Source organism: Bos javanicus, chromosome X (assembly GCF_032452875.1).
Source record: "Bos javanicus breed banteng chromosome X, ARS-OSU_banteng_1.0, whole genome shotgun sequence".
In the NCBI taxonomy this organism is placed as follows: Eukaryota; Metazoa; Chordata; class Mammalia; order Artiodactyla; family Bovidae; genus Bos; species Bos javanicus.
The window spans coordinates 51,807,586-51,828,086 of record NC_083897.1 but is presented as its reverse complement, the minus strand read 5'-3'; the positions used below and the strand labels follow the sequence as shown (position 1 = coordinate 51,828,086).

Genomic DNA, 20,501 nt, shown 5'->3' with positions numbered 1-20,501 from the left:
AATAAGTTGCCTTAAATCACATGTGATTATATATATATATGTGTGTGTGTGTGTGTGTGTGTGTGTATATATATATATATATGCATATTAGCCTTTCAAGCCAAGCATGTAATAAAAATCCCAACATTGTTTTCACATGTAATATCTTTTTTTCTCCCCCCACATGTAGTATCTTAAAAACAATGTCTCCTCAAACATGTTTTTTTATTGTCTTCCATAGCCAAATGTGGATTTAATGTTTATACTAATAACTTTTATCTTGCTATATTCAGCACTCAACTCTAGAAGTTGAGATCATTTTTGATCCCTGAATATATATTTAAATATCTCAAAATACTATTACTTCCAAGTGTTCAGCTGCAGAAGCTGGAAGCAAAGCAAATGTGCCAAAGTAGGTAACAGAAAATTTATTTTATGGTGGGGTTAAGATATAGTTCATTTTTGGCCAAAAAAGCTTTTTTTGGCCAAAAACACCCACTGAAAATATTTCAAAACCATTTACTAGAGCAAGTCACTGATAACTTCTCCAAGAATGCAGTCAACACCACATCCTTATTTCTCATCAAACTTGCCACACCAGCAATTTAAATGATTTACCCAGTATTGACTAAAATTTTAATTTTTAATGTGTGCAGCTAATTTTAATGAATAATTACCTATTTTGGAAATATCAGAGTAATTTGGTATCTTTGTGAATATTCTTATGATATATAGTTTGAATTCCCACCTTGCAGCTTTCCAGATAAGCAAAAGATAAGAGAATTCAGCACACTAAACCAGTTTTACAACAAATGCTAAAAGAACTTCTGTAGGCAAGAAACACAAGAGAAGGAAACGATCTGCAAAAAAATAAACCCCAAACAATTAACAAAATGGTAATAGGATCATATATATCAATAATTACACATTTTTTCAAGTGCACATGGGACATTCTCTAGGGCTGATCACACGCTGGGCCATAAGGCAGGCCTTGGTAAATTTAAGAAAGTTGAAATCTTATCAAGCAGCTTTTCTGATCACAACACTATGAGATTAGAAATAAACTTCAAAGAAAACTCTAAGAAACACATGGTGGCTAAACAATATGCTACTAAGCAACCATTTGATTACTGAAGAAATAAAAAAAATACCTAGACACAAATGAAAATGAAAGTACAATGGTCCAAAACTTACTGGACGCAGCAAAAGCAGTTCTAAAAAAGTTTATAGCTATACAATCTTACCTCCAAAAACAAGAAAAATTTTCAAATAAACAAACTAACCTTACACCTAAAGCAACTATAGAAAGAACAAACAAATCCTAAAGTTAGTAGAAGGAAGGAAATCATAAAGATTAGAACAGAAATAAATGAGAGACAAAACAATGGCAAAGATCAATGAAACTAAAAGCTGGTTCTTTGAACAGATAAATGAGATTGATAAACCTTTAGCCAAACTCACCAAGAAAAAAAGGGAGAGGACTTAAATCAGTAAAATTAGAAATGAGGAGTTACAACTGACTCCACAGAAATACCAAGAATCCTAAGAGACTACTATGAACAACTATACACCAATAAAATGGACAACCTGGAAGAAATGGAAAAGGTACAGTTTTCCTAGACTGAACCAGGAAGAAATAGAAAATATGAACAGACCAATCACAAGACTATAGGGCTTATTTCTGGGTTTTCTATTCTGTTCCATTGACCTATATATTTCCATTTTTGTGCCAGTACCATACTGTTTTGATGACTTCAATGAGATATCACCTCACACTAGTCAGAATGGCAATCATCAAAAACTCCACAAACAACAAATGCTGGAGAGGGTGTGGAGAGAGGGGAACCCTCCTGCACTATTGGTGGGAATGTAAATTGGTACAGCCACTATGGAGAACAGTATAGAGATTCCTTAAAATACTAAAAATAGAGCTACCATATGACTCTGCAAAAAACTGAAAATAGAGCTACCATATGACCGTGCAATCCCACTCCTGGGCATATATCCAGAGAAAAATATGGCCTGAAAAGATACATGCACCCCAATGCTCATTGAAGCATTGTTTGCAATAGCTAAGACATGGAAACAACCTAAATGTCCATCAACAGAGGAATGGATAAAGATGTGGTACACATATACAATGGAATATTACTCAGCCATTAAAAAGAATGAAAAAAAGGCCATTTGCATCAATATGGATGGACCTGGAGAGTGTCATACTGAATGAAGTATGTTAGAGAAGGAGAAATATCATATGACATCCTTTAAATGTGGAATCTAAAAAGAAATGATACAAATTAACTTACTTATGAAACAGGAAGAGACTCACAGACTTAGAAAAGGAACTCATGGTTGCCAGGGGGAAGGGATAGTTAAAGACTTTTGGAAGGCCATGTACACACTGCTATTATTTTAAATGGATAAGCAACAAAAACCAATTGTATACCACATGGAATTCTGCTCAATGTTATGTGCCAGCCTGGATGGGAAAGTGGTTTGGGGGAGAATGGATACACGAATATGTACAGCTGAGTCCCTTCACTGTTCACCTGAAACTATCACAACATTGTTAATCGGCTATACCTCAATACAGAATGTTTTTGGTGTTAAAAAAGTGAATTAAAAAATAAATAAATAGAAATATCAGTAAGGAAAACAAAACAAAAAACTTTACAGTGTGATCTCCTTAGAGGTGAAAATTGTTTATTTCCCCTCTCACTCCCAAAGTAAAATAATATTCAGCTGGGAAATAATTATTTACATAAAACAATATATAGAAATTAAAACACTTTAATATAATATAAACATTTACAGAATATAGACTGATTTTTTATCAGTACTTTTTGAGAGAACTCTTTAAAACTATATATCATCTACATTTATTATAGACTTTCCCACTTTCAGAACTAGAAAATACAAAAATACACTGTAAATTATATTTAACAAACGAACAAAAAATCAATCTAAATTGCTTCACATATTTTCCTTGGAGAAAACCAAGAAACATAAACAAACATATAATAGCAATAAAAAATACCACCAACACTAACACAACTCAAACAGAGGATGGATTCTATAATGCCTGCTGATTTTCTCATTTAAAACTAATTTTCTCCCATAGGTAAATAATTCACTAGCAGAGCAACTGGATGAACAGGAGCAGAGACAGCCTCATTAAGATAAATTACTTTATACATAGGAAATATGTAATTTTTCTTCCATGTTAAGAAATGAGAAAAATAACTTGAGGAAAAGGCATATTGAATACTCTTACTTTACTTGGCTTTTGTTAACGGTTGAAGTAACTGTTCACTTAGGGAAATTCAAATAACATGAATTTCATGAAACCAAACTCTTCAACTTATTTCTTCAATTCAACCTTAAAGGAACACAACTTAAAAGTTCAAAATCCAAGAGAAGACTCGTCCTAAATCACTGACATGTTTGTCTTTTAACTGGCTTCCTTTTCTCTTATGTTCTTATCTGTGTTCTTTTGTTCTTCTTTCTCAGAGGTGAGGTTTAGGCTTGTTTGTCTCTTCTTTCAAGTCAATTTCAATTTTTACACACAAAAAACTAAGCGTTCTTGAACTGACACTGACTATACTCACCTCTCTTTTTCTTCATTGGATGTTTCTGTCTTTGTCTAAATTCCCCCATTCTATTTCTCCTGGGGTAAACAAGGCTAAAAGTTTAAAATCCAAGAATAGACTCATCCCAAAGCATTTCCTCTTCCGTCTTTTCTTCAACAGGTTTCTTTTTCTCTTTCTTGTGCTTACGTTCTTCCTTCTGAGAGGGTACACCATGGCTTTTTTTCTTTTTTCGATGCTTAAGCTTTCCTGAACTGACACTGAGTTTCTCTCTGCCTCTTTTCCCTTCCCCAGTGCCCTTGTCCTTGTCTAGACCTGTATCCCCATAACCCTTTTTTCTTTTATGCTTGGACTGCTCCTTCTCTGGCCTTTCTTCACCTTTCTCCATGTGCCTTCTTCTCTTCTGATGTTTCCGCTTACGACCTGCTTGATGCTCACTGGTATCGTTTCCTGAGGAGAGGTGCTTATAAACTTCAGATTCTACACTGTATGTGCCAGAGTTATTGTCCTGCTGACTAAGGCTCAGGGGTACTGGTTTTTCTGGGAAATAGTCTCTGGTGGGTTGACAGTAGGTCACAGGGTCTAATCTCTGTTTGTTGTCATGAGTTGGTAAAGGATGAGGTAACAGGTTTTCTTCTGCCTGTGAAATACTGTATGATCCTGGGTAAGTCTGGAAAGTCTCAAATGGGAGTTTTTGCTCAAACATTCTAGGTCTGAGTCTGGAATCAACCATTTCTCTGTGCTTATGGGTTTCTACAGAGCTATCACTTATCTTTCTGAAAGAAGTCTTTGGTTCTAGTCCTCTGGCTTTCTGCACTTTGATATAATCCTCAAGTTCATCTTGGAAAGAGTTATATGTCCTCTTTGACTGAGCTGGTAACCAGTGATATAATTGGCTTTCCACTGGTGAAGTAGTGTATGGTCGTTGGTAGGTCTGAGAAGTCTCAAATGAATATCTTTGTTCACACATTCTTGGTCTGGGTCCAGAATCAATTTCTCTGTACCCATGGGTTTCCACAGAGCTCTCTCTTTCCTTTCTGAAACAAGTCTTTGGATCTAGTCCTCTGGCTTTCTGCGCTTTGATATAATCTTCCAGTTCATCTTGAAAAGAGTCATATGTTTTCTTTGATTGAGCTGGTAAGCAATGAGGTAACTGGTTTTCCACTGTTTGTGAAATATTATATGGTCCTGGATATGTCCAGAACGTCTCACCTGGGGATCTTTGTTCAAACATTCTATGTCTGGATCTGGAATCAACTGCTTCTCTGTACCCACGGGCTTCCAAAGAACCTTCTTCCATCTTTCTAAAACAAGTCTTTGGTTCTGATCCTCTGGCTTTCTGTACTTTGATGTAATCTGTATATTCATCTTGGCAAGATTCTGGTGGCTTCCTTGATTTCTTCACTAGATTAATAACAATGGATTCTCTGCAAATAAGACAGTAGAAAGTTCTTGTTACTAGATTATTTTATTTGGAATATTTGCTTTGCTTTCAAAAATACTAGTTTGAAAAAAAAAATACAACAGAGGCCCAAGCAAAATTTTAAAACCTACCTTAATATAAAAGCTATAAATCATGACTTTGTATGCCAAAGAGAAGAAGCAGGAACAGTCACATATCTCCTAGGCACCTCACAATTTTTTATACATAAAAAATTTTCACACTTGGGATGAAAGGGAAGATAGGTATAAAGAAGCAGACATATCTGATACTGTTGTAGTACTTAAAAATGTAAGACATGTTGGGATGTGTGGGAAAGGACCAATAATATTTAATGCCCTAAAGATGGTCTGATCTGCATGCCACATTGCTGTAAAAAGTTCTAATTATCAGTTCCTTGTATAGATCTATAAATGTGACATCTATTTATTCTGGAACTCTGAAATTTTACAGAGTGTAAATGAAGGTTAATTTGGTTAGTTATACAATTTAGCTACCTAGTATTCAGACTCAATAATACAAATATTTTCTACCAGAATAATGTAAGTTATACTAAAAGCAACAAAATAAATATACAATACTTAAGTGCCCCTCTGTCCCACTACTTGACTTATCCAGTCCCCAACTGTCCAGTCAATCTTCTCCTTAAAATAATAGAACAAATTGGAATAAATGTGTACTAAGCTTCTACAATGGGACCTTGCCCATATTTTTATACTTCACTATAACCACTTTATGTCACAGCTGTCCAAAATTACTTGGTAGAAAGATCTGGTATTCCAGTTTGGTTCTGTTTAACAGCAAGACCTTTTTTCTTAACCACTATACCTCACTGGAAGGATGACAAATCGATAGCTGAACCTCTGGAACTAGCCAACCTTCCGAGGATTACAGGGATTATTTGAATCATCTGGCTAGCCTGAGAATGATCCTTTAGCATCTTTCCAAAGATGTCTGGTCAGGAGGGTTGCCCGTGAGCCAGCTCTTTTGGCATACTATCATACTATCATGGCTAGAGAACTCCCTAGGAGATGGAACTAGCATACAATATGTTACAAATACTACCAACCATATCCAGGATGAACTCTTAAGGAAATAAATGTCTAGAAAGTTTGTATAATACATGTAAAGATACTTGACAGAACCCCTGTTTTTTTGGTATCATAGAAACACTTTGGTAAGAAATTCTTACTTAAGTTGATGTTCACTTCCTTGCATATGAGACCGGAACATTTCTAAAGATGTAAAGGTGATATTACAAATACGACAATCGTAGGTTCTCATACTAAATGCTGGAAAAAACAGAGTTCAAGTTAAAAAGGTCAATAGGAATATACTTAGAATTACATAGCTGGACAGTTGTTTACTAGAAACCATCTACTTGAACTTTCCCAATTTAAAGATAAGGCCTAGAGAAGATAAATGATTTGGTTGAAGTCGCAGAGTCAGTTAGTAACAGAGATAGCTTCTCAGAGCCCACGTCTCTTATTAAAGTCCAAAATTCTTCACACTATACCACACTGCAGCTCCAGCCTTGGTCTCTTTAAGAAACTGCTATCTGCTTGTTTATTTTTGTTATGCGAAAGTACAACAGACACTTCAAATGTAGTGTGCATAATCTATCTTTGCCTCTTAATCCCTCAATCAACCTCTTTTTGTTTGTCCCCAACTTTCTTTCTACCCAACTAAAACTTGAAACATCCCAAAATATTAAAGATGAATAAAGGCAAATGTTTACTCTCTTACCTGAAATCACTGTAATGCATTAGTTTACCAAAAGTGATTTCCATAGACAGATTTTAGAGAGAGTTTCAGTGAGCCCCACTCTCAAGATAAATGCTGAAAGCAAAATTCTAAAATAAAACTATTAGTTACCACTTCATAAGAGTCAAGAACTATAGAATAGGTATACTATTTACCTCTCTATTCTGACTGATAGGTAGAACTGGAAGCAGGTGATAGGTTACGTTTTATTTTCTTAATCTTATTATCCCTCCACTTTCTCTTCAGTCAGAAGATGCAAATTAATAAATTTCATTAAGCTAAATATAAAAACAATCTCACTCTAAAGAAGAGGCAATAAATTCATGGCTGCAGAGATTTTAGGGTCCAGCAAGGCTATCTTCTTTGAAATCAAACAGCAAATTGATCATTTAAAGGACACTAAATTAATCATTACTAGGTGTATTGGCCATGTCCAAGCAAAGATTATTCATAGAAACAGGAAACTACTGTCAAAGGGAAAGAAAGATCCTGACTTTGAAGCACATGAGGACTATGTTCACTACTGATGTATTCTCTGCAGTGGGCCCAGGAGAGCTCAGCTGGTTACATCAAAGTCTGAATAAATGATTCTTCAAAACTATCCTCTCTTCCTGTGCTGACTTTCGCACTTGCCAAGTCACTTCTGATTATAATTTGGTTTCCTATATTACTGATACCAATAAGAGGATAATCTAAATGATATTTTTTTTTACAAACTTGGGAACTGAAATATCTATTTATGCTCCTACCATAAATCAATAACAGAAGACAGTGAATTAAACTGCAATGTTTCCCAGACTTCTCTGATAAGAATCAATTGGAGTGTGAGTTAAAAATATAGATCCCCAGACCCCTTCTTCTGGAGAATATGATACATTGGGACAGGGAATTTGTATTTTAACAATATCCCAGCTAATTGTCAAAGAATGGGTGGAAAAAAAAACCTTAAAGGAGTGTCTTTCCAGTTCCTTTGTTATTTATCACCATCTTGCAATTTTGTTTTTGGTTTGGGAAGTCCTTCATTTGAGGCTAATCACCTTTGAAGATTCTGGCAAAGCTGAGAACTGAATCCAGGACTCTGCATGCTTATAAAAACCCTTTCCAGACATTATAGCTAACGTTATTTACAAGTGGGAAAATTAAGGCTCGGATTCACTTGGATATGTATTCTGAGGGCACCCAAGTTATGCAAGATAAGCAGGACTCCTGGTTTCCCCTAGGCTAGTGGTTCTTAATGTTAGTTACACATTAGAACCATGTGGAGAACTCTAAAAATTATTCATGTTACAGCTCAACATAAAACCAATTTAATCAGAATCTCTAGGGGTAGAACTAGGCTTTCTTACTTTTTGCAAGCATTCTAGTTGATTTTTCTGTGCAGAGACTGTTAAGCACCACTGCCTAGATGATCTCCAATGATTATAAACTTAGATTATATTTCAGAGGTTTTACACATTTGTCTAGTGCTTATAGAGTATATATAATGTTCTTTTCAGTTCCTCCTTGGTTTCTTCACAAGTTATATCAGAAGATTATAATACAGGCAATATAGTAGTTTAGAGGAGCTGCAGGTCATATATGAAAGACCTAGAAGCAGTTCTGGAAAAGTATGGTCTGCTTCTATTACCTTGCTGCTGCTAAGTTGCTTCAGTCGTGTCTGACTCTGTGCGACCCCATAGACGGCAGCTCACTAGGCTCCTCTGTCCCTGGGATTCTCCAGGCAAGAACACTGGAGTGGGTTGCCATTTCCTTCTCCAATGCATGAAAGTGAAAAGTGAAAGTGAAGTTGCTCAGTCATGTCTGACTCTTCGCGACCCCATGGACTGCAGCCTACCAGGCTCCTCCGTCCATGGGATTTTCCAGGCAAGAGTACTGGAGTGAGTTGCCATTGCTTTCTCTATTACCTTAGCCCTTGTCTTTTTAACACATTGATATTCTTTTTCTAGGATACAGTCTTCTGAGAAAATAACATATGAAAATGGTGTAAACCCTTTCTGTGAAGACACGAAGCCTATGTATTTGTCTCAAGATCAAAATTCCTGGTCTAATCCTACTGAAACCTGCCTCTACTGTTTCTCATACTGTCCATTCTCCTGAGTCTGTTCCTTGGGCCTGTCAAATTTTGCTCCCCTCAGCCCTGCTAGGATTCCTTGTTTCTGACTTCACCCTGTCAAATTTTGCTCCCCTCAGCCCTGCTAGGATTCCTTGTTTCTGACTTCACCCAGCAACTCAAGTTTCTTTGTATCTGGTAACTTTCAAAATCATCCATAACCTAACACATGTGGGGCAGACTTTTCTCCTAATCACAGTCCTATCTTATAACTCCCTGGACTAAGGTCTTTGATTTCAAAGGAGAGATTAGGGGAATGCATGTCTTTATAGTCTAACATTATGGTTCTCAATCTTGGCTCTATATTGTAATCACTTGGAGAGTTAGAAAAGAAAAAAAAAAACACTAATGTGAGTGCCAGGGATTCTAATTTAATTGATTTGAGGGATGGCCTGAACATTGGGATTTCTAAAAGATCCCTGCATGATTTTAGTATGTAGTAGAGAATGAGAATCATTGGTCTAATATCTTAAATGGGGAAAATCAATTGAGAGCTACATGTAAGCAAAAATGCAACTTAACATGGCATTTAGCTTATGAACAAAAAATAGAAAATGTACAACTTACATGTTTAAAAATTATGACAGGGAAACAATATTTTAAGAAAACTAACATTTGTTGAGGACGTATTCTGTGATGGGTATGGTATATACTGCTTCATTTCACCCTTTTTTCAATCCTGTGACGTAGCCTTATTTTCATTTTATACCTGAGGAATTTAAGGTACAACTGGGCAAGTGACTCAAACACCTCGATGTTTATCCCACTGCCTCTCAATAAACAATTATCAAATATTGAGAAAAATCTATATTCATTGGAGTATAAAGCACTGAGAAATATATTTCAGAATAAAATACAATCCCTGTCTTAAGGGGCCAATTAAGTTAAGAGACTATAACACAACTGTCAATGAATAGTAAAGCCTATGAGAAATCAGAGGAAAGGGAGAATACCAAGAGTGAGAGAAGTTGTGAAGGACTTTGGAGGAAAAGGATTTGAATTATAAGGAAAGTAGGTAGGGCATTCTAGGGGATGAAAATAATATCAGGTATGGAAGAGACAGAAATGAGCGTGGTGTGCTGAATTCAAATAATCTGTTCAACAAACACTAAATACCTCTGTGGCACCAAGTATCATGCTAGATGCTAGGGGTACAAGATGAACAAAATGGGCAGATTGCTCACAAATTCAAATGAGAAACAGATACATGAACAGAGGGTTTCAATCTCATTTCATAAAAGATAAGAGAAGTATGCTTAAGAGGTATGGGAATTCAAGGAAGCAGACACACTTAGTATAATATGGGAGTCTGAAGAGTGCTACTGAAGGAGATGAGGCCTTAGTTAAATTTGGAAAAGTAGTTAATGGTGAAAGGAGTTGAAAAGAGCACAGAAGTATTTATAGGAACTTTTTGAAATTTGGAATTGTAGAATAAAATATAAGGGGATGGCATGGGAGAGGCAAAAAGGTGTCAGATCAAAGAGACTTCTATATTATGCTAAGGAGTTTAGCAGGTGGTGCAGTGGTAAAGAACCTGCTTGCCAATGCAGGAGATATAAGAGACATGGGTTTTGGTCCCTGGGTTGGGCTCATCCCCTGGAGTAGGAAATAGCAACCCATTCCAGTATTCTTGCCTGGAAGATTCCATGGACAGAGAAGCCTGGCGGGCTACAGTCCACTGGGTCGCAAAGACTCGGACATGACTGAGCAACTGAGCACACAGAGCACAAGGAGTCTAGACTTTATATTCTGTGGGCTGGGAAACCATCAGGTGGTTTAACCAGTATGTAACATGGTCAATTGTGTGTTTTAGAGAAATCTCTTCTCTAACTGCAATATGGAAGGTAATTTTGAGAGGAGCAAGCCTGGAAGTAAGGAGACCACAGTTACATAAATATACCAGAGCAGGCAAGAGATAAGGAGGCATGGACTAGAAAGGTCACGGTAGGGACTGACAGGAGCAGAGATATTGGTGTAATATTTACCATTAAATCTAACAAAATTTAATGACTGATTAAATATGGGAGATAAAGGAGAAGGAGGAATCTAGAGAGGTCTAAAATAACTCAGCATAGTTTGATGACTGAGTGTGTGGTGATCCTAACTGAATTGGAATTTCATAAGGAATACTGGACATGGGAGAATAATCAATGGTGAGCTTGAATTTGGATACACAGAGTCTGCTATATCTCTGAGATTTCCATATAAAGGTGTCCAACAGGCAGTTAGATATGGGAATTTGAAAGGGAAACGATAGTTTAGAGTGATTTTGGAGAAATCTGAGGATAAAGGGTAATTAAGACAGAGTGGATGAGATCTCTTGAGGACAATGTATGGGTGGGCACAGGAATAGCAACATAATGATAAAAACCCTGGATAGTGTCACTCTTTAAACTAGATGGTAGAGGAGGAGGGGGTCCATGAAAAGTCAAGAAGTAAAGGACAGAGTTGCAAGGATGAACAGGAGAAAGTGATGTCAAAGGAGCTAAGGAAGTAGAGATTTTTAAAGAGGAATGTTTAGTGAATGGAGCAAAGATGTCTATTGGATTTAGGCATTTAGAAGTCACAACAACCCTGCGAGGAACAGTTTCAGTGAAATAGTAGAGTGGTGGTGTGGAGGGCTGGGGAGATGTGTGGCAACAAATGGCAGTGAGTTGAGGAGGAGTGAATATCAGTAAGGACAGTAAGAGCATATCTGAAAAATAAGAACACAACAACAAAAACCTTGGCTAAGAAAACAAGGGGAAAGTATCATAGTGAAAGGGAAACTCAAGGTTAAAGGATTATTTGGTTAGGGTAAGATGCTTGGTATCCACATGTGATGGTCACATTTTTCTTGATGGCATAAGGAATAAGCTTGTCTGAAGGATGTGAGGAGGTGGCGTGTTGAATAGTAGAAGAAAGTGTTGGAAGGTGGTGTAGATTTAAAAATTACTGCTGAAAGGAAAATGAAGGAAAAGGAAGAGTACTAAGTAGGACTAAAAGGTCACAGAGATCGGATACTAAGACTCTATAGAGGTACCCAATCTCTAGTGTTATATAATTTTCCATAGCACCACTAAGTATTCTGAATGTAAAAGTAGAACAGGTAGACTGTGGAATTGATCCTAGGTTGAAATCTTGCTACTAGGTAGTGAGAGAATAACAATGAGGTATAAGTAAAGCCTTCTAGAAGGTGGTTACAGCATTAAAGTGATGGTAATGAAAATGCAATGGAAGGGTACAGGTAGGAGAAACAGTTCTAAGAAGACTTGATAAGACTGTGGATGGATAGGATATAGGGGAATTTTGTCAAAGATGCCCTCAAAGATTCAAGTGTAGGTGACTAAAAAATAGTGCTACTACTGGCAAAAACAAAAAACTTTTGATAAATTCAAGATGGTTTCAGGGAAGATTATTAATTCAGTGTTAGGTACGTTGAGTTACAGGTGAAGGTGAGACAATAAGTGCAACAATGGGGCTATAAATTAATAAAATAAAACAAATACAATAAATAAAAAATACATACATACTTTAGCTCTATATCATTATGGCAGCCATTCCTGTGCTAGTAAGATCTGGGCTGGATGAAGGACATGAAGAGAGCAGTAAGAATGATGAAGAAACAGAGAAAGAGATTAGATAGAGTAGAAACATATATAAACAATAGCAGATAAAAAAGAAGGCAAAGACAGCAAGAAGGGAGAAAATAGGTGAAGAGTAAAAATAATTAAAGTGGCACATGTTAAACTGCTTTTGTCTTACTGCTTGCTCACTTATAATATATGGGCTTCTGCTGTTGCTGTTCTTTGAAATTCTCATTGGCTAATTTAAATTCTCCAGCTAGTTTTTTTTAAAGTTTTTTTAAAAATTGGAATATAATTGCTCTACAGTGTTGTGTTAGTTTCTGTTGTACAACAGTGCTCCAGCTATTTTTTAATCCTCAATGTTTACTGTAATGAAATGAAATAGTCAAGGCAGGGTTGAAAATCTTTTGAGCTTCCAGCTTCAGAGGCTAATGTAAAACGACTTCGATGACTGGATTAAATTATGCTGATAATCAGCAGCCCCCCTGCCTGGCCAGATGAAAATTTCACCAAAATCCTCTTTCTCTCATTCTAATAATCTTGCAACTTCAGAGTGTAAAATAACCCTCCTTTCAGAAGTGACCAGAGTACACATCTCTCTCAGAGCTGACACACTTTTCAGTTCCAATTTACCCAATGCCACACAACTAGAAGCCACTTATTTCAGAGAACACTCTGCACGGCAACAGGAAAAACAACCTATCAAGTCTGTCGTATCTTCTAACTTCCATGACTTTCAGGAGCCCTACGACTTCTATTTCTGCTGTTGCTGCTGCTGCTAAGTCATTTCAGTCGTGTCTGACTCTGTGCTACCCCGGAGATGGCAGCCCACCAGGCTCCGCCATCCCTGGGATTCTCCAGGCAAGAACACTGGAGTGGGTTGCCATTTCCTTCTCCAATGCATGAAAGTGAAAAGTGAAAGTGAAGTCACTCAGTCGTGTCCGACTCTTAGCAACCCCATGGACTGCAGCCCACCAGGCTCCTGCGTTCATGGGATTCTCCAGGCAAGAGTACTGCAATGGGTTGCCATTGCCTTCTCCAACTTCTTTTTCTACATTTGTCTAAATTGACATTCTTTAAAATTCTAGATAAAAACAGAGATTTCTATGTAACTTTTGGTGAGATGTTGAATCACAATAAGCAGCAAACTTAATAATACAAACACAGGGTTAGCATTCAATAAATAAAGGTTAATAGTTCACTGATTCATATATTAAACTAATCTATTGAGGTAGGCCTACTCTGCGCCAGTTTCTATCTCTAGGAATGGAAATACAGATGAGTTAGATGAAATCCCCTTCCTCAAAGACCTTACATTCTAATGGGAGATAAAGACACAGGAAGAGATAATTAGACATGCAGGTTAAGGAAGCAGAGAAGACAAGCCTTGAAGGAAGTAAAAAGACTTACAGGGAAGTAGCATGTTAAAGTATGAGTAAGAGTTGGTCAAGAGAAGAGGGACATGAAGATGTTCCAGGCAAAATGGCAGCATGAAGGGCACAGAAACTAAAAGCATTTTGCAGGTTCATGACTCACATAGATCACAGCAGAAAGTAGCAGGGAATAAGCCTGGAGGAGGAAGACAGGACAAGATGGTAGAGGACTATGAAGCTTATATTTTTATCCTTAGAAAATAGAAAAATAAGGATTTTTAAGCAGGGAAGTGACATAGAAAGATATGCACTTTAGGTGAAATACTCTAGTGGTTAAATTGAGGGTGGATTTGGGGAGACAAAACTGATGGACGGAGAATAGTTAGGAGGCTGTGTCAATATTCTTGAACAATGCTTCTCAAAATTTATTGTGAGTACAAACCACCCAGGGATCTTGTTAAAATGCATAAAATGCAGATTCAGATTCAGTAGGTCTGCAGTGAAGCCTGAGATTCTTTTTTCTAACAAGCTCTGATGTGGTGCTGAAGATGCTGCCTACAAACCACACTTTGAATAGCAAAGCTCTAGGAAAGATATTGAGGGCTTGAACTAGTATAAGAAAAGCAGAGCAGGAGATAAGGTAACAGTGATATTCAGAAGGTAAAACAGTCATGGCTTGGTGCTTCATTAGATACAGAAAGTGAAGTAGATGGTGTTGGGGGATTTAAAGTTAACTACAGGTTTCTACTTGGAATGACTGAGTGGATTTGAAATGGCTATGAGGTGTCCAGGTGAAGAGGTAGCTGCTCTTTGGATATATGAGTCTAAAGTTTTACAGAAAGTTCATAAGCATATAGATGAGATAAGAAATCAAGGGAATGGATTAGATTATTTTACAGATTAAGGTCAAGAATGGAATCATGGGAATGCCTACATTTAGGCAATAATATTTTTAAATTAATTAATTTTTAAAAATTTATTTTAATTGGAGGCTAATTACTTCACAATATTGTAGTGGTTTTTGCCATACATTGACATGTAGGCAATATATTTTAAAAAGAGCCCCCAAATAAAACGGAAAAGAAAGAGAAACACAAGAAAAGAACACATGCAAACAGAGTTACATAAAGCAGAATAGAGCTTCAAAGAGGGAGTAATGAACATTTCCGCATGAAGCAGAAAAGTCTAGTAAGGAAAGAACTGAAAAATAATAGTGAGCAGAGGAAAAGAAGTGGGTGGAAGAGAGAATATAAAAAGGGAATAAAATACACTAGTAGTGAGAAGGTGCCTGTAGCGGGGGGAAATGAAAAAAAAAATATGGTTAGACAACCAAGTGGATCACTCCAGTCAGGATCAGAATCTTTATTGTGCCGGAATTCTTGCCACTCTTCCTAAATTCCTTTGTTCATCCTCTGTCCTTCCCACTTCTATCAATGCAAATCATACATTTCCTTTAAAAAGATTTTTTGAGTCACTTTATTTCACTCCTCTGGTTATCAAAAATATGTACACAAAAATCCATGGCTGCAGCCTCTTGCAATGAAGTGCTATTAACCCAAGTAGTTTATACACTTGCCCTTATCAGGGAAAGTAGTGCATCTTCATTTGTATTCCCAAGAATGACTAGCCTAGCACCCAAGAGACACTTAAGCCATACCTAGTGACTGAGTGAAATAACTATATAATACTAATTTAAAATACTTTAAGTACCTATAATATAACATGAAACCATGGTAATTCCCATATTTGATAAATAAGAGTCATTTAAACCTTTCTGGGTCTCATTTTCCAGAAAACCACAGACAAACCTACATGGACTCAAAAGTCCTTACTTACTGAAAATTCTATGATCCCATGAGTATTATCAACCTCCTATTCAGTAAGAGTAAAATGGTATATATATAAGCCAGTATTTTTATAAACTATAAACTTCCTAAGAAAGAAATTTGGGATATTCTTACTGTTTACCATTTGCATCTGATTTTGCAGGAAGAGGTTTCTCTCTTATCTTGTCTATAAACTTCTTTCTAGCTTCATTTCTTTTGTGTTTTTTCCCAACATAATGTTGTTGGGCCATTAATGGACTATTAAAAGAAGCAGGACAGAGCTTGCAATACTTGTTTGGATTATTCAAATCCAAAGCACTGCTGGAAGAAGAAGGCATAATCTTGTCTTTAATCCCACCTGGAGGAGGCTTGACAGCAAGGGGCTTCAGAAAAGTTGACTCTGCAGAAGTAGTAATAGGCACACCTGCTGAAATAGTCATAATGAAAAGTGATCCACATGTTTTCATTATAAAGTATTAGAGTTCTTTTAAAACCTACTGTCTCTGGACTTTTTCCACACAGCACTGTTGGATTAAGGTATTCAGGCTAAAAATAACTGAATATAAGTCTGTCACCAAGTGTCTCCAACAAAGATACAGGAAGCAATATTCAGCAATCAATGAAGGCATGAGAGCTGTATTAGGATGGCTCTTGAAATAAGTGAGGGTAAAAGAGACAGGTACCAACTTCTAAGTTGATGTCTTTCTTAAGTAGCATAGTAAGTAGATCATCTATTCAGCGGTGTTTGTATCAAAATACAGTTTATGCAGTTGTTCAAGGCTATAAAATTATATGTTCCCACAATTACAGTTATTTCAGAGCTCTTTCATGTAGTCTCCTTTCTGAGCCCAAATTTATGAATTTGGGGGACTAAAGATAAGGCTTTACAAAATGCTTTCTTTTGTGTGGTACACTGATTCTGTCCCTCTTGACTGACAGCAGAACAACAAATATACAAAAATCAGAGAGACTAGAATAAATTTAAAAGTAATTCATTTCATTTATTAAGAAAACAATGTTTTAATCCTGATGTGGCCTATGCTATGAGTTAGAAATTAATGTAGGTAAAATTGTGATGCCAGGCATGCTTTATTCCTAAAATGTTGAAGCTAGTGAGAATATGGTAAATTATTTACTCCAGAGGATTAATCATTATTTTTTGTTCTAGCACACAACATTTGCAAAACACAGGCTGGAGCATACTCTACCACTTCAGGCCAAAAGTGAAATCTGTGGGTCAGTTCTCTCATGTGCTGGTGGCCCAAAATCACTGGAAGGACAGATCAACATGTTATATAGTTCTCTGGATCTCTGGATCTAACATAAAGTAAGTTTTCAATAATTGCTCATTGATATAGCTAATGGTACTTTTTCTTTACATTCATAGGAAGAAAGGAATGAGCTATCAGGGTAGAAGAAGATTCCATACCACTTTTTTTTGTCTACAGTTAAAGTCAGAAAATGCTGCAACATAACTATATTATGGTGAAGACATTGGTCTGAACACACATTATGAGATAATGTTTTGTAAAGTACTAAAGCAAAAAAAAAAAAAAAAAGAATGAGATAAATGCCAAGGGGAAGAAGAAGAAACTATGACTTAATAATTTGATTAGAAACTGGAGAGCTCAGGTTGCTTATTGTTGTTTCTTTATAGCAAACATGTTTTTATTTGGATTTAATAAACTGAAAAGGAGAGGTCACAACATTTCTTAAAATTTAGCTAGCAATAATGATCTCTATATTAAATGTCAAGGGCACAGAAAGAGATTAACTGAGCAGAAGAACCAAGTTATTGTGGCAGAGTAAAATTCTCTCCAATAAAAAATGGATAGCAGAGATGGGAAAAAAATTATAGAGAGACTCTGTATTGAAGCTAAAGAGGTGAATGTCATCTTACCCGTTGCTGGCTGAAATCTTGATGGAGATACCTGACCACGCTCCTCCATTAATTGCTTCAGTTTTTTAGAATGGACTTTCCCCACATAGTGAGACTGAGCAACAACTGAGGAGCTAAAAACCATGTGGCAGAGACCACAAAATTTGTTTCTGTCCACTACTTCACTTCTATGCTCCTGAAATAAGCACAATCTTGTTAGAAAGATTTAATAACTAAGTTTTTAATTACAACACCAACATAAGCCACTCACCTGAAAATTCCTAACATCCATCTTCATTTTCTTACCAGGCACTTCATTTTGTTCCCCATGCATTTGAAAATAAAACCTAACATTTTGAGCATGTTTTTCACTCTGGAAAAAGATACAATATGACTTTGTTTATTCAACAACAGAGGCACGTCAAATTTATACCTCTTTGAATCTGAGGACAGCACCTGTGAGTTGGAATATATTTAGTGTGTACCTAGTTTATGAAAAGGTTTTACATGCTTTCAAGGCTCTAAATCTCAGTTAAAATGAAAATAATACTACAATTTAGAGACCAATAACTTTTAGTTTTTGACAGAAACTCCTGCTGCTGCTGCTGCTAAGTTGCTTCAGTCATGTCCAACTCTGTGCTATCCCATAGACGGCAGCCCACCAGGCTCCCCCGTCCCTGGGATTCTCCAGGCAAGAACACTGGAGTGGGTTGCCATTTCCTTCTCCAATGCATGAAAGTGAAAAGTGAAAGTGAAGTCACTCAGTCGTGTCCGACTCTTCGCGACCCCATGGACTGCAGCCTTCCAGGCTCCTCCATCCATGGGATTTTCCAGGCAAGAGTACTGGAGTGGGGTGCCATCGCCTTCTCTGCAGAAAGTCCTAGTTTTTGTCTAATATCAAATTTTTCTTCTTCCTTAGTTACACATCTTAGGCAATAAACCCAGCTAAAAGACTGCATATTCCAGCTTCCCTTTCAGCAAGATGTAACCATGTGACTATATTCTAGACAATAAGATGTAATCTGAAATGTTGGGTAGAACTTCTGGAAGTCTCCTAACAGAATGGGGGATGAACTCGTCTCATCTTCTTCTCTCCTGCTTCTGGAATTAAGATATAAAGGTCATCTAGGACAATGGGAGCTCTTGAGGACAGAGGCTAGTTCATCAGAGTAGAAAGACAGAAAATGCCTAGATCTCTGATAGTGTTATGAAGCTGTCACATCAGCCCTGCATTGTTTACCTCTCAAATTCTTTTCTGTGAGGCAATTAAACTTTCTAAGTTAAGCATATAAAAAAAAATCTCTGAACACATATATAACAAAATACACAATAACCAAAATGTTGATGTTAATAGAAGGGACACATTAATATGCCTGAGCACATACTGTGAGGCAATTACTCTATCTACAGCATTTTAAATTGTGAAGTGTGTGCAGGAATATAGCTGAAGTACATACCCACCGCCCAGTTGTAATAGATTTTAACATTTTTCTCTATTTCTTTCAATCTCCTTTTCAAAAGAGGTATAATTTTACACAAGAAGTCCTAGCTCCTCATTTCAACAATCGCTTCCTCCTTGGTCTTTCCCCAGTAGGTAACTACTATCTTAAAGTTGTTTTGTACCATTTCCTCTTACTCTTTTACTAGATATGCATGTACCTATAAACAGTAATATGTACTATTGTCATTTAAAATTTTTTATGAAAATGGAATCAGCCTATTCCTATCCTTTCAACTTTTTATAACTCAATATTATATAAGATTTGCCCATATTGATACATATGGCTCTAGTTCATTCATATTACATGCTGCATAACATTCTACTCCATATGCTACCCATCAAATCCCCTAATGAAGGCAGTTATGTTTCTGATTATTTTCTTATTACAAACATCTCTGCACTGAACATATGTAGATGTATCTCCTAATATAATGGCCAAGAGTTTCTTTAAAGTAGATACATAGATATGGACTCTCTGGCTTATATGAGGGTTTTCAGCTTTAATAGGTACTATACAATTTATCTCCAAAGATGCTGAAGCAGTTTACAACTCCAAATGTAGCACGTATGAGTATTTTTGACTTCCTATATTTTCTTAAGTGTTAAGTGCTATTAGGTTTTAATTTTTGCGAGTATGATGGTTTTGCTAAGATAGTTCATTATCATTTTAACCTGAATTTCCCATATGATCAACTCTGAAGTTAAGTATCTGTACTCTAGGCTTTTCATATCATTTTCCCATTTTTCTATTGGGTTGTTCCTTGTTCTGATATATAGTTATTTATATAGTCCAGATACTAATCCTTTGTTAGTTATTGGAATATAAATACCATTCAATCTATGGCTTTTCTTTTAACTTTATAATGAGTTTTCTGTCATATAAATTCCCCTATCAAGTATCATGATATATTTTAAAGCTACAGTAATAAGGTGAAATTATTTTAGAGACAGGCAAACATAGTAATACAATAAAACATAATAAGAGAATAAAGTATATATGAAAAGTAGCTTATGATAGAGATGCCACTACAAATCAGTGGGGCAAAAATGAACTGTTAAATAAATGTGCTGGAACACCTACTATCTGTATGGAAAACAATGTTATCACCTTGCATATATGAAAATAAATACCAGATGGATCACACACATTAACCCAAGAAATAAAACTTTTAACAGTATTAGAAAAGAATAGAAGGAAATATTTATCTGGCAAAAATACAGAGAATAGTTTCTTAAACATGTATAAACATAAATATAAAAGGAAATATTAATAAGTGCAACCTTATTAAAATTCAAAATTTTTGCCATACTGTCCTATATTACATGCTGAGATAGTCTGACAATATTAACCAAGCTGTATATTAAAGAGAAAAAAAATCACCTTTACAAGCAGGATATTTGTAAAGAAGTGCTTTCAAATATAGTTTGAAAGTCATGTATAGTTTGAGTTGGTTATTTAACAAGCTTAAGCACTA

At 36.2% G+C, this 20,501-nt stretch overlaps 1 protein-coding gene across 10 annotated transcripts in view; it reads right to left on the bottom strand.

Moving 5' to 3' along the window:
* Positions 1-2,660: 2,660 nt before the first annotated feature.
* ZMAT1 (zinc finger matrin-type 1) overlaps positions 2,661-20,501 on the bottom strand; it is a 42,414-nt gene continuing 24,573 nt past the window's right edge. For 2 of the 10 annotated variants that reach the window (XM_061409168.1, XM_061409175.1), the window contains exons 3-7: positions 17,797-17,898; positions 17,547-17,721; positions 15,789-16,073; positions 6,200-6,299; positions 2,661-4,993 (exon numbers count right to left, since the gene is read on the bottom strand). In XM_061409168.1, the coding sequence (XP_061265152.1) occupies positions 3,670-4,993; positions 6,200-6,299; positions 15,789-16,073; positions 17,547-17,721; positions 17,797-17,898 (1,986 nt within the window). In that variant the 3' untranslated portion in view covers positions 2,661-3,669. Of the gene's footprint in view, positions 4,994-6,199; positions 6,300-15,788; positions 16,074-17,546; positions 20,273-20,501 lie in introns of those variants that run through there. The other 8 variants (XM_061409169.1, XM_061409170.1, XM_061409172.1 and 5 more) reach the window with 8 other exon arrangements.